The following is a 15,027-nucleotide window of genomic DNA, read 5'->3' as shown; positions in this document are numbered from 1 at the left end:
TATATCCATGTTTATGCCCCCCCCCCTTATGCCTTTCATGCATTTTTATGACTTTTACTATTTCTCAGGCTTTTAGGCCCTCATGCTTTTGGTGTATTATCTACTATTTTTAGTATTTTTAGTCCTTTTAGTGTTAATATGTACCATTTTATATGTAATCACTTTTTATCTACTCTCACTTTTAACATGTAATCACCCTTATAATTTATGCTGGTCTGTGACCATAATAAAGGTTGGTTGGTTGGTTGGTTGGTTGGTTGGTTGGTTGGTTGGTTGATTGAAGATCTGTTTGACAGGAAGGAGAGGTGCAACATCACTGCCCTCTCCATCTTGTAGTGCGTGGTGTAGTGGTTAGAGTGCTGGATTAGGACCGGGGAGACCCGAGTTCAAATCCCCATGCAGCCATGAGACTTGCTGGGTGACTTTGGGCCAGTCACTTCTCTCTCAGCCTAACCTACTTCACAGGGTTGTTGTGAGGAGAAACTCAAGTATGTAGTACACCGCTCTGGGCTCCTTGGAGGAAGAGCAGGATATAAATGTAATCTTCTTCTCCTTCTCCTTCTCCTTCTCCTCCTCTTCCTCAGCTTGGATCCATCCTTCTTTGCCACCTCCCCTTCCCAAAGAGTCTCCTCCACTTGGTCATTTTGTAACTTGAAAGTTCTGGTTTTTGAAAGGGTTGGTTCCTCCCCTCATATCCCCAGCCCCCACACTTTGTATTTGATTATTGGGTTGTAAGCCTGTGGGGAGGTTTAGTGGTGCTTTTTAATCTATGGACAGGACCCAGAAAACTTTAGGCAGTGTTATAAATATTAAGTAGTCGCACTAGTATTATACTAGTATTATATTGCAGCAGAATAGGGTTAGGAGCTTAGCTCAGTAGAGGAACGGATGCTCTTGATGCAAAAGGTTTCCGGGTTCAATCCCTAGCAACTCCAGGTTTGGACAGAAAGGCTTCTGTCTGAAATATTGGAGAGCTTCTACCAGTCCGTGTAGTCACTGAGTAGAAGCCACTTCCAGAAGAATTCTGCCCCATCTGTTGCCTAGAGTGGTACAGTTTGTTCCACCACCTTGTTTTGTTGCATGTGTGGTCCCAGCCTAGGGCTGACATAACATTTTGGACATACAAAGTTCTGATCAGAAAGGACTGATTTTATTTTCTTCTTTTTAAAAAGTCATTGAACTGCTTTCTAATTCACCGCTTTGTAATGTGCACTTTATTTAAAGAAAGCTCAGGCAGTCTGCTTGGTGGGGGCTGTTGTGCAGCCTTTGTCAGCTCCCTGGGCATTGAGTGTTTTCCTTGCATTATCCCTTGATAAAGCCCAAAGCTTCTGTGGAGCAGCCAATCCATTCCCAATGATAAAGTTAACAATTAGTTCCCGGCTGCCGAACGTCCCCAAATTTTCTAATAAAATCACATGCATATTTAATACACAATTATTAAATATTTAAAATTTTAAAACTGAAATAGTTCTTTTGAAGGGAGCATGTGCTGAATAATTCAGGGCCTGCAAATGAGGCTCAGCATGGTGTGGTTGCTGCACTCCCCGGTTTCCAGCCTGCTGGCGATGGTGGGCCTAGGAGTGGCCCCGGGCAGGGTCATTGCTGCTGGGTTGGTCTAACACTAGCCCCCCCCATCCCCCCACCAAGTGTGTATATTTATGGGAATGATCTCTCCCTTACATAATAATGCCTGGAGGAAAGGATCACATGATGGAAGTGGGAGCACTAAAGGCATGTGGGCAAATGTGAAAATCTGAACACCCAGAAAAGGAGCGTGTTGATATCTGGGTTGGGGAGGTATCCTGCTTCTGCCCATTTTGTACTTCAACAGAACTTTTTTCATCCCTTTTCCCATGCTGCGGTGTGTGTGTGTGTGTGTGTTGTTTCTCTCTGCTTCTCATCGCTGGTTTTCTTCTGCCTCAGCAGTATTGCCTTTAAAGGATGGTTTTCATAAAGTGGACTCCGGGAACCGAAGTAGGCATGACAAATATTCCAATAAACAGGGAGCAAAGCCTCCTGATCAGGGCCCGAGAGGAGAGGTCGGAGGTCGGTCTCCAAGTGCCCCCACAGGAGCGGTTAGGTGTGGAAAGTGGGCCGCTCAGACGCAGCAGAGAGGCTGCAGGGACGAAAGACTGTCCGGGGCAAACGTGAGCAGCAGACCAGAATGTTTCCTTGGCCCAAGATGTGCTTTCCTTTAAAATAATGGCAATGATGTGAAGAAATTAAATCCGAGTGGGGAAACGCGGGATGGGCACATTCTGCTTTCTCCCGGAAGGTTAGCCATAGAGCCTACTTCAAAAAGAAGAGCTCCGCTTTCACCAGACTGCAGTGTCCTTTGCTCCTGCAGGGGTAGTGAGGCAGAGTGTGTTTTTTCTCCACCGGCCCCCGCCATCTTGATGTCTTGCTGTTCACGGTGGGAAGCACTTCCATTAGTCTGGGCCCTGTATGCAAATATAAAATGCCAACCTGACCTTTCAGTGAAGCTGGCTTACTTTGGTGAAAGGGGGAAAGTAATGATGGTGGGGTTCGGTCCATCAAGTCTGCAGCTAAGAATAGGAACTAATCTGCTGGGGAAGAGAAGGGCCGTAGCTCATGTGGAAAGCACGTGTTTTGAATTCAGAGCTCTCCTGCTCAGTTTCCATCCGCTAGATGAATCTAAGGCAGGGAGTCCCGGCACTGAGTCCCCAGTTCCAACTCCCATCATCCCCGGACACAATGGCCAAAGGCCATTGACCAAAGGTCGTCCAGCAATATCTGGAGACCCCTGGGATGCAGACTGTAGCTTCAGTGTTGTCATTCTAGGATCTTGATCTGCTCCAGGCCCAACAGAGTTTGGGTCAATTTTCCAAACTAGGTTCAAGTCATTATTCCAGACCTCTGTTCATCACTGCAGACCATAATTTGATCACGTTGGTTTCTGTTCGGACTAGGGACGTGCCCAAATAGTTTCAGTGCCTCTATAAAGAGGCACTGGAATGATCCGGGTGCGAGCAGTAGCTTTAAAGGGAGGCACACAGGTCCCTATCTGCTCCTTTGCTCCACTGTTCATTCTCGTCAGTGTTGCTGAATACGCACATGGTGCCCACACATGCATGGGCCGACACCCCCACGCAGGCTGCTGGGAACAGAAAGAGCCACATGGAGCTTTTTAGAGCCACAGTGGGGCAGCAAGCAGCAGCGGAGGAGCAGGTAGGGACCTGCGTGCCTCCTCTTAAAGCAAGCCTGCCAACTTTGGCCCTCCTGCAGATGTGGGCCAATAACTCCCCAAATCCCTGGCTATTGGTCACTGTGGCTGGGGATTATGGGAGTTGTCGTCCAAAAACAGTTGGTTGCCCAAAGTTGAGCAGGCCTACCACTCTCCACCACCCCGGGGTTTCACAAAATGCTTCATGCACCTCCCTAGCTCACACCAGACCCCTATTTGGGGTCTCAAGAATCTGGATATGCCTAAGAGCCGAGGGGATGGTGAAAAGACCAAGACATGCAGACGAGGCAAAGACAGAGTAATCTAATGAGAACTGCCCAGGATCTGGTTTTTTTTTTAATTGTCAGAGAAGTCAGAGGGTATTTTCTGTCATTTTGTAGGGCGTGTGTGTGAGAGTGTGGAATACATTCATGACTTTGGAATCAGATGGCATAAGTTTTTCTCCAGCTTAATTCAAACATGCTCAGCCATGTAGGGTGCTATAGAAATGTTACACCCTGCAAGGCATGTGATAGCCTCTCGGCCTCTCTCCCCCACCCCCAATACTCTGCCTTCGATCTAAGAGTCCCATAAAACAGAACAAGTGGATTTCATGTCTGTGGAGTGTAGATCATAAACTTGCAGATACGAAAGCTCTCTGCTCCTCTCCTATTGGCCTTTATTTAATGTAATGCAATTTATTTTTACGTGGTGTCCTTCGCACCATATTGAGAAAACTCTCTGCGCCATAAACGGAAAATTGAGATGAGCTTTCAGCTCAAGATTTAAGCAGGGGAAGTGACTACAGGGCATAAAGGGCAGCTAAAGAAAATAATTCAAATTTCTGGAATGAAATAGCTGGGTGGGAGGTGATCGGTCCACTCCAGAGAGGGATGGCTGTTAAGAAAAAACTGTGCAGAGATTTGTCGATAAAGTGGGCAGAAGCCACAGAAGGGGAAAGAAACAACACTATTTTATGGACTGTAATGGAAAAGCAGTTGGTTCCAGCTAATGAATGGAGGAAAGCTCTATCAGAGTCCATTGTATACCATTGCTAATGGGATTTCCATATTTAGAAGCAGTATCACTGATGGAGAGGGAGGAGAGCTGGTCTTGTGGTAATAAGCACAAGTTGTCCCCTTTGCTAAGCAGGGTTCACCCTGATTTGCATTTGAATTGGATACTACATGTGTGAGCACCTTTAAGAGCTGGGGCCGCTCTGGGAAGAGCATCTGTAGGCTTACATGCAGAAGGTCCCAAGTTCGCACCCTGGCATCTCCAGATAGATCTGAGAGAGTTTGGGTTTCCAGATATTGTTGGACTACCCTCATCAATGGCCACAGCCCTTTGCAACTGAGGGTAATGGGAGTTATAGTCCAACAACGTCTTGGCACCCAGATTTGAGGATGCCTTGCATGTGGCAATCACACCATACCCTCCTTGTGATCTTCATGGGGTCATTTTTTTCTGGATTCTTCTGAAGACCAGCATGCTGGACTAGCTTGATATTTTCCAAAAATATGAGGAGAACTGTATATGCTGTGAAAAAATGACATTTCTAATCCAAGAGGATTAAGGTATGGTTGTTGAGCAGGACTGCAACATGCTTAGTGACTCTTCCCACCAAGTTTTGTCAAAAAGAAACTGCAGCAGGAGGCAGCTGAATTCGAATTTATATGATGGTTTGATTCTATTATCTTAGGTTTGAATCATGTTGGTGGATTTCTGTCAAATTACAAGTAAGTTAATGAACTTTGCATTGCTAGAAGAATGCTGCTATCAGCAGTTCCTGCTCAGAATTGCCACCATGCTTATCATATATCCTTTAAAGCTTTATGTAGAATTGTCACTGACTAGGCCTATTGTGTTTCCTGGCCATTCACAGTGTTTTTCTGTATGTCTTTTACCGGACTGCCGTGCCTACCTCCTGGAAATCATCTTTAAGGGCTGTAGTCAGAGCACGGAAGGCTGTGAGGGAAACCCTTTGTATGAATAGGTGTGTTCTAGCATTAGCAGGAGAAGGTTTTAAAGCATCAGAAGAATGTAGTCTAGGCGTAGGAGGACTCAACATGGAAGTAAATGTGGTTTGATTGGGTGAAATAAGGGCAGGTTCTGTGATAATGTACTATCTCCATTTTTGAGACAAAACCATAGATAGGATTGATTTTGAACAAGACTTTAATCACATTGACTAGTATGTTAAATTAAGACCTTTAAAAGAGATGCACTCCAGTACCTTGGAAACCTTGCTCTTGAGGCAGGAAACTGAGCACAGCTAAGCGGCACCTGTGTCTGAATTAGAATTGCAGCTGGAAGCTGGTCTGTACTGGCCTTGTTATTGGGTCAGAGCTGACCTTGCTCCTTTTTTGGAGCGATCAGCAACATGCGTACTGGCCAGATTTTTGGCATCGCCAGAGGGTTTGCTGGCTAAAACTCTGGTCTATTTTGAGATTCTGCAAACATTAAAGAACATTGGAATCAAAAAGCAGTGACATTTCCATTAGAAGATACAAAAGGCCGATCCCATACTTTATTCAAAACAGGGTGAATTATTCATGTACGCATATCTAAGTGTTTTCAGTGGGGGGCAAGTCTGAAGTTACAAAGAGGAAGCTTAATGATTTCAAGAGCTTCGTTGATTGGGAGATCAGGATTCCTTTCCAGAGTTTCCTCTTCCACCCCCTTGCCTGTACAGCTTGGCTCACCTACAGACACTAGCCAGGATCCAGAGAAGCTAGTTTTGTGCATCTTAGGGAGTTCTAGACTTGCTGTTCCTCACAGATTAGCTCCTCTGGTCACAGGGCAAATGACTTTGGAAAACAGGGAAGTTTCAAAAGCCGTTTCTGATCAGTGACACAGGAGTGGGGGCGGAGACGTCAGGTGCTCCCTGAGAACATGACATGAATCCCAGGGCTAGAGAAAAGGTTAGGTTAGGGTTAGGAAGGAACCTCTCTGGGTCCAGAGCATTGTGCTCTTGCTTCAAAATAAAACACCACATGAGGGTATAGTTCTGCACTATACCTTACCCTTTCTCTGGTTTCTCCTTCTAGGGGCAGATCTGGCAATCTCAATGGAAAACCAGAAGCCAAATGAGCTTCGAGGGCTCTCTGCCCAACAACAGTTTGGTGTGTGTGTGGGGGGGGAGGGTGTTATTGCAGGGTTCTTGTTCTCCTCTCTTGGAACCATCCAAATTGCTTTATTCAGCCCAGGGAGGATTGGGTTATATCCAGGTGATGGAAACCGCTGAGATTTAAAAGGCTTGTGAGCTCCCTAGCCAATGCATCCAGGAACAAGCCTATATCAAGCCAATGCTATGACAAGCATTGTGTGTGACCTATTGTACCAAAAAAAAAAAAAAAAGGTGGCATCACTGGTAAGTTGTAACACTTTGGTAGGTAAACTGTCAGGAACTGGGAGTGTGTGCTCCTGTCAGGTGTGATGTATGAACCTGCCCATGTCCGGTTCCCACGCCGCATTCCCAAGTTCTGCCTGACTTCAAGCCGAATTCTGTCGCCACGGTATGGAGTCAGCTTGACAAAATTGGGCGGAATGTAGGAATCAGGTGCTGCAGGAACCACGTCATGGTTCCAATGTCATGTCCGATGGTGAGAGCCTGTGCTCCCAGTTGCTTAGAGTTTGGCTGACTTCCTGGCAGTCCTGTGGAGCTGTCCATTGTCTCCTTGGCTCCCAACAGAGAAACCCAGCCTTTGCATATGTTTTTTTTTTTTTTTGGTGGGGGCAAGCTAGACCTGAAGAGTCTCCCAGTGGGTTGGATTGTTTTGTTTCTCCCATGCAAAAGCAGCGTCAGTGGCTGTAATGGAGCAGTGGTGGGGTGAGGCAATACTCATCCCTTTTCCTCTCTGTCTTTTCTTGGGAGAGCTGATATAGGGTTCTCTTTTAAGTGGCACAACAGGGAAATGCTTGACTAACAAGCAGTCGACACCGACTCGACGGCACACTTTACCTTTACCTTTTGGAGGAGGCGGCTTTTGAATGGGCAGTGATGGGGAAGGGAAAGGGTTAAGCTACCTCTACGCTTCCCCTCTCTCCTGTCTCCACTGGCAAAACAGCTCATTTGACTGTGAGAGATGGTCATGGATATGTTTTACAGAGATTATAGATGTTTAGGCTTGGAATTAATATGTTAGCATTGCATTCAGATTTCGTTTTAAAGAAGAGTTGGCTGTATATGTGTGTATGAAGAAAGACCACCTATAATTGAAATTTTAAAAAACAACCTGTACAACCAGTACAGATTTTGATCTGCTGGTTCTGGATGGGCTCTCACATCCCCAGAAGGAACAGATATGCAGTCTGGCAGTGCTTCTGGATCCAAACCTCCCCGGGTGTCCCAGGTTGAGGCGGTGGCCAGAAGGGCTCTCTGTCAGCTTTGGCTGATACACCAGCTGCATCCATTTCTTGAGATAAATGGCCTCAGAACAGTGGTGCACATGCTGGTAACATCCAGATTTGACTACTGCAACATGCCCTATGTGGGGCTGCCTTTGTACATAGTCTGGAAACTGCAGTTGGAACAGAATGTGGCAACCATATTGGTCTCTGGGTCATCTTGGAGAGACCATATTACTCCTATACTAAAATAACTACCAATAAGTTTCTGGATGGAATACGAGGTGCAGGTTATAACCTATAAAGCCCCAAGCAGCTTAGGCCCTGGGTAACGTTGCCTTTGCCTTGAGCCCCATCGCCCATTGAGATCATGCAGAGAGGTCCATCTGCAGTTGCCACCAGCTCATCTGATGGCTGCACAGGAACGGGCTCTCTCTTTTGCTGCCCGGAGACTCTGGAATGTGCTTCCTGCTGATATAAGAGCCTCCCCATCTCTGATGACTTTTGAAAAAATCTCTAAAGACTTGTATTTTCACCCAAGTGTTTTATTCTTGTGATAATTTGCTTTATGTTGCTGTAAAGTGCCCAGAGACGCATGTTTAGAGCAGTCTACAAATGTGATATATAGACAAGTCGATAAAACCATTGTGGTTACTGCAGTGAGTGCTCTGAAGATAGGAATTTCAGTTTTTCAGATGATGCTTTTTAAAGATAGAATTCAAGGAAGTTTCCTGAAAATTGCATTGGAGTTGGAGCAATCTGGGTTCTGGGCTGCTACGAGTGGGTGACAGCTACGCCGTTGCCAGCATCACCTCACGTTTCAAATATACCTTGGCTCTGACGATGCTGTGTGGGTAACCACCCACAGAAATACTGGCACAGGTGCCTTGGCTATTTCAGTAAGCAAAGCCTAGGAGCAGTATGTGTTATGACTGGGATTGAAAACAGGGGCTCATTTTATTTTGTGCAGGCTGATCAGTCAAAAGTATGAAATGCAAATTGCAAACAAGCCATCTTGTTTGTGGAAGACAGATGACTTTGTGATTTGAAAGAGAACTGTAACTAAGTGGTGGTTCTTTTCTGTTGAGCAGAGGGAGAGCAACTGGCCTTTTCCAGCCCCAGCACAGCATCCCTCCAGGGGTTGTTGCTGGGGTGTAACTTGTAATTCTTTTTAGATTGTGAGCCCTTTGTGCACAGAGAGTCTTCTTTGTTTATTTTCTATGTAAACCGCTTTGAGAGCTTGTTTTGTTGAGAAGTAGTATATAAATAAATATAAATAACACCGCCTGGAGATGTCTATATCAGGTGGTATAGAGATTCAATAAATAATGACTAAATATTTGTCATAGTAATTACAGGAAAACCTTGGTATTCGCGGGGGTTCTGTTCTCAGCTAGAACCCACGGATACTGGAACGGTGAATATTGAGGCAATGGAGATCCGGGGGTTAGGTTCCAAAGGGCAGGGGAACGGGCTGAAAAGAATGAAGAAAGTGCCTTCTGTGGGTCCCCCGCATTCCAGCAATGCCCCCCAAGAGGGAAAAATCAGGCAAAAGTTCTGGGTTTGGGGGGCATTTATTTTAGAAATGAGCCACAAAATGGTTCCCAATCTCTGCTGAACTCAAAATGGCGGCCCAAAATGACCAAAATGAGGTGGTCCTGTATCCAGCACTAGCTCCTTGTCTTTTGCTTCAAAGCCCGCCATGTTCTTCTCGCTCCCTGCCTCTCAGATCTCACCCCTGATATGCTGCTGATGACCCTGTAGCTCAGTGGCAGAGCATCTGCTTGGCATGCGAAAGATTCCAGGTTCAATCCCTGGCAGCATCTCCAGGTAGGGCTGGGAGAGACTCCTGCCTAAAACCTTAGGGAGCTGCTGCCAGTCAGTGCAGACAACCCTGAACTAAATCGACCAGTGTCCTGACTCCGTCTAAGACAGCATCTTGTGTTCCTATGAGTCTCCTCCTGCTGCTTTATTAAAGGCATCATTCAGATTATTTCTGAATCAGAACTCTGCCCACTTCCCGGTCTTATGAAATTTGGGCAACACAGCTTCTGCTGTCCGCTGGAGAGAGGGGTATTTACTTTCTCCCAAACTGGATTGTGTTTATAGTACAGACACAAAAATTAATTTTATCCCAGTTGGACATCTGAGATATATTAAAGCCCACGCCGTCTCTGACAGTGGTGAAATATTACTTGCCACTGGAACGTGGACAATGGAATTCTCTCCTCCCCACCCCCTTTCATCAGTGAGGGTTTTATTAGGAATAGTCCTGGTTTGGGGACAGCCTAGCTGAATGTAGAATTGGGAGAATATTGAGGTCAGAGCTGCCAATTAACCTCCTGATTTCCGTGGCTGATTACTCCATTAATCAAGGGCCTAACGCCAGCCAGGGAAGGGCCGCAGGTGTGGAACAGCAACCCCCGGAAGGGTCTGGCTTGTGTCACAGAGAGATCCGTTTGACTGAGAGGTGTCTTTGGGCTGGCACCCCTCTGTGGGTGGGGTGTTGCATCAAGCCGCACGTGATCTCCTCGGGGGGGAAATATCAGTCAAATGTGTCACCTGTGGAAAGAGATGGAGGGAAATGGGTGTTTGTGTGTGGGGGGCAATTTGTGGCAAGTAGGTGGGGGCAGGTTCAGGGCAATGGCTGTGTATTTGCTCCTGCAGCATAATCAGATTGAAGACTTGGCTATGAGGTGTCCATTAGACGGTATTCTGTCTTTTTTGTTTTTTAAGTTGACACCCAGCAGCAGATTCCGCCACCGCAACACACACACACACACACACACACACACACACACACACACACACACACACCATGCCCTAGTATTTTTGACCCCACCACAAACTGTATGATGATTGTTTATCTGGCCAATGACCCTCAGAAAGGAGATCTATTTCTGACCCCCAGAAGGACTGGGGCACCTGTCAGTTGACTGCCTGCTATCTGAGCATGTTGAAATACTCAAGAATGGGGATAGGCCCGTACCTTAGTGGCAGAGCATTTATTTATTTATTTATCGTTAAATTTATATGCCGCCTTTCATTAAAGCAATCCCAAGGTGGTTTACAGCAAAAAATTTAAGCACAAGATGGTTAAAAAGACACAAGTAAAATATTAAGTGGGGGGAAAAACAACAATCTGATTAAAAATGCAAAACAACAGCATAAAAGCAATACAGACTATAAAGAGCAGCAGCAGAGAATCAAATAAATGCCTGGGCAAAAAGCCAAGATTTTACACTTTTTCTAAAAGCTGTGATGGAGACCGAGGAGTGAATAGCCACCGGGAGAGCATTCCAGAGTCTGGGGGCAGCAACCGAGAAGGCCCTGTCCCACGTGCACGACAACCGAGCCTTCCTCATTGTCGGCACCCGGAGCAGAGCCCCCTCAGATGACCTCATCAAGCGGGCAGCAACCCTTGGGAGCAGGCGGTCCCTCAGGTATCCCAGGCCCAAACCATTCTTGGCGCATAGAAGGTCCCAGGTTCCATCCTTGGCAGCATCTCCAGGCAAGGCCGGGAAAGACCCTTCTCCGAAAGCTCGGATGCCTACTGATGCTCAGGCTTGAGCCGCCTCTTCCTCTTCTGCATGCATCCTTGTGGCCTGGAATACCCCAGGGCCACTGAGGGGAAGAGGAAGGAGGGCGCTGTGATTGGACACCCTCCTGGTGGTTCATCACTATCTTTGTATATGCCTCTGTCTGGTGTAGGCACCTAATTGTTAGGTATGTTTGCGTTCTTTTAGTGAATCTGCAGTTCGGGTTTCACTCTGTACTGGAGTATGTTGAATCTACCAAGCAGTTGCATCTGCTATCTTTACTCGTTGTGTTTGCTGCTCAATGCAAATGCTTTCTTAAGAGCTCTGTGTGTCTCTGCCTGGAGTTCTTCTGTGTGAATAGGACACAAGATCTTACAGGAGCTTTGGAGAACAAACCTCTCTCTTTGTTTGCTATGGAGATGAGTGTCTCTTTTCCTCACTCTGTACGGCAGTGTTGATAAAACAAGCCGACTCTGGGCCTATTTAGCGAAAGCCAGTCTCTGTAATTAATGGGGGGATAAATTGTTGTTTAATTACTCAGAAAGCACCTTGGGTGAAAGATTCATGGTAATTGTTGTGTATCCTCTTGAAGGATTCACAACACTGGCAGCAACCTTAGCATCAATAAAACACTGGCTGAGTAGCAGGCAGCTCGGTGGCGCTTTCTTTAACAGGGAGAGGGGATTGTGCTCTTCGGGGCTTGGTTCTGTGTTGTTGTCGTCGTCTTTATAACATGTTCAGCTTTCTCCGCCTCTGCATTATTTCCTCATCTTGCAAACACTGTGACTTCCCAGGCTAATACAATAATCGAGGAAGTTGCCATCTGCTGGGCTGAGTCAGACCATAGGTCCCTCGGACTCAGTATTGTCTTCACCAGGGGTTCCCTACATTTTTAAACGAGTATACCCCTTCTCTTGCAAACCTTCAGCTTGCCACCCCATAGAGATTGTGTGCATGTGGGTGTGCATAAACAAATTTAAATGTTACAGCTATGAGACAGGCTATTTCAGTCACTGATTTACATCCAGACTCAATTACTCGTGAGTAATCCCTTTGAAATTAATGAGACAAATAGCACGACTGCAGCATGAGGAGGCAGGAAGGAGTACGCTCAGAAAGCCCTTCAAGAACCCCTACGGCAGAGGTTTCCTGCCTGTGGTACTCTAGATCAGGGATTCTCGACGTTGGGTCCCAAGATGTTATTGGACTTCAACTCCCATAATCCCCAGCTAAAGGCCACTAGGGCTGGGGATTGTGGAAGTCCAATAACAGCTGGAGACCCAACGTTGAGAATCCCTGCTCTAGATGTTGCTGAACTACATCTCCCATCATCCCCAGCTATAGTTTATTATTGGGAACCCTTGTCCTGGGGTCCTAGAACCCCGGAATCCCTGGTCCACACTGACTGGCAGCGACTCTCCAAGGTTTCAGGCAGGAATCCGCCCTCGTCCCACCTGGAGATGCTGCCAGGGATTGAACCTGGGACCTTCTGCCTGCAAAACAGATGTCCTACTACCACTGAGCTACAACCCCATATCCATAGCCCCGAATGTATTAGGATTAGGCTGCTGCTGGACTGTGGGCAAGTTGCTTATGTATCGCATGATGGCTAGAAGCAGGGCACACATTTATATAAATACATAAGGCACCAAGCCAAAACGTTTTAGTCATCCAAGCTCTGGATGGTTGATGTGTCTGTCGTCTTAATGCCGGCTGCTTCTGGACTATTTTACTTTTATTTTGCCTTTTAAAAAGGTCCATCTTATTTATTTATTATTTTTCTTTGTAAACTGCTTTGGACACTTTTGTTAAAAAGCAGTATATAAATATTTGTTGTTATTTTATCATTTCCTCCCTATTTTTTATGTTTGCTTGTGTGTTTGAATAATAAATGAATATTATTTATTCATTGATTTTGAAAAATTATTTTAAAAACTTAAAACTATTTTAGTTAAATAGTCAAATAAAACTATTTACAATGCAAATATTTTTTTAAACTATTTAGTCAGACCAAATGTTTAGAAAAACAAACATTTCGTCAGACCAAATGTTTAGAAAAACAAGATCTAGTCTTTTAAAAAAAGAACATTCATGGGCTGCTGAAGTAAGCAAATCAGAGATCAGTTTTTCAATATCTGGAGGGTATTTACATTTCCAGTTTTGTAGAATAATGTGTTTAACCACCAGAAAGGCGGTGGTTGATTCAGAGTTATTCCTTCAACATCAGAAGTCATGATTTATTGATAATATTGTGGGTACGGATTAGTGCAGGGGGTCCCCGTTGTTGCTGGACTAAAACTCCTGCCATCTCCAGCCATGATGGCCAAAAACCACATAGACTCAAATGATGATGAGACAGCAGTCGTTCAGATGTTATTCATTTGATTTCAGAATGTCTGTGCTGTGTTTCTGCTGTCAGTCTCCAAAGCAGCTCACCACATTCCAGTCTGGATTTCATATAGTGCGAATGGGACTCAGTTTTCCTCCTCCTCTTCCAATTGCTTGTAGCCACAATTCCGCGTCTACTTCATGCTCGCCATTTATTTTTTCCTGAATTGATGTGGGAACTGTGAACTTAAGTAGCTCACTACCCTACTTACTGTTCATGGATCCACATAATACGTCCCTATCCTGATCTTGTTTCCATCATACAAGAAAAGGTGTGTGGACATAAAGTCTGTGGCATTTCTCTTTTCCAGAACTAAAGAAACAGCTGGAGAGTGCAGAACTGAAGAACCAGCGCTTGAAAGAGGTTTTCCGGACAAAGATCCAGGATTTCCGCAGAGCCTGTTATGAACTGACCGGGTACCAGATTGTCATGACTTCGGACAACCAGTACCGACTCGCCTCCGTCTATGCAGAGCACAAAGAAGACTGCTTGATTTTTAAGGCAAGTCTTTTAATTTTTCCCTCCAGAGTATGTGTTAGACGTGTGTTTTACCTTTCCATCTTTTTTGGCAAGGCACGCCACCTTCTGTCCTACTGAGTTGCTGAGATGATAGCAAATGGACATCCTTGGTGAATTTCGCGTATTTCTGCCTATCTCGTTCTTGCTTGGCTACATTGAATGGTTCAGTGAAGTTGGTAGAATTGGGTTGATGTTGTGTCTGATCAAGTGAACCGAACATTTGTATACATGGAATCTAGTCCTAAATGTTTCTCTTGTTCGCTAACCTCTACAGAGAGTTGTGCTCAACAGTTACTCCTTACTTGAAGGGATAAGAAGACTGAGTATGGATTTCCAAGGATGGAAATCCATACTCAGGAGCAGTTGTTGATGGACTACAACTCTCCTCCTTCCCAGCCACAGTCACTGTGGATGATGGGGATTGCAGTCCAACGAGATCTAGAGACCGAAGGTTGAGAACCTTCGACATAGTGTATTCACTCCTGATCTCTGCTGCTAGCTATGAGTAATATGTGATGGCTGAGCTACGAACTTCAGGCCATATTGCTGTAATCATGGGAGACTGCTGAAATGATCCAGCCCAGTCCAAAGCACCTTTGCCCCAAGCATTCTTCTGTAGAAGTATGCTTCTTGTCTGAGCTCCATGTGTCTCTTAATGGGGATGTTGGGAAGCCACCGGCTATGGAAGCGTGAAGAACTACCTAGCAGCCCCCAGGCCATGGAGCAGTGGGCTGGGTTAGCTCCCTGTGAGGGTCCTCATCTGTGTGCTGAGCATCTGCATGAAGCTGCTGGGGTGGGGGCCTGCTTCGCCACAGGGTGGCTGCTTTGGGTGGCATTCCCATGGCAACTGCATCACACAAGCTCCAGCTGCGTTGGGGTTGCGGGCCTTGTGCTCATTCATTCTCCTGTTCCTCCCAGGTGGCGGGAGCCTGTCTGATTCCAGGCTGTTTCTTGGCACCGGGAACAGGCACCAAGCAGGGCCAAGCCTCACTGAGTCCTGCCTGAACCAGAGTTCTGCATAAATTCACTTTGCCATTGCGTGGAAA

General features: G+C 45.9%; 1 protein-coding gene across 7 annotated transcripts in view; it reads left to right on the top strand.

Annotated features, from left to right (window-relative positions):
- MAD1L1 (mitotic arrest deficient 1 like 1) overlaps positions 1–15,027 on the top strand; it is a 578,229-nt gene that overhangs the window by 399,747 nt on the left and 163,455 nt on the right. For 6 of the 7 annotated variants that reach the window (XM_053276888.1, XM_053276891.1, XM_053276890.1 and 3 more), the window contains one exon: positions 13,773–13,963. In XM_053276888.1, coding sequence (XP_053132863.1) covers positions 13,773–13,963 — 191 coding nt within the window. Of the gene's footprint in view, positions 1–13,772; positions 13,964–15,027 lie in introns of those variants that run through there. The other variant, XM_053276893.1, reaches the window with a different exon arrangement.

The sequence above is a fragment of the Hemicordylus capensis genome, chromosome 13 (genome assembly GCF_027244095.1).
Source record: "Hemicordylus capensis ecotype Gifberg chromosome 13, rHemCap1.1.pri, whole genome shotgun sequence".
Taxonomy (NCBI): Eukaryota; Metazoa; Chordata; class Lepidosauria; order Squamata; family Cordylidae; genus Hemicordylus; species Hemicordylus capensis.
The sequence above is the reverse complement of the archived record's forward strand: the minus strand, read 5'-3'. Positions and strand labels throughout refer to the sequence as shown.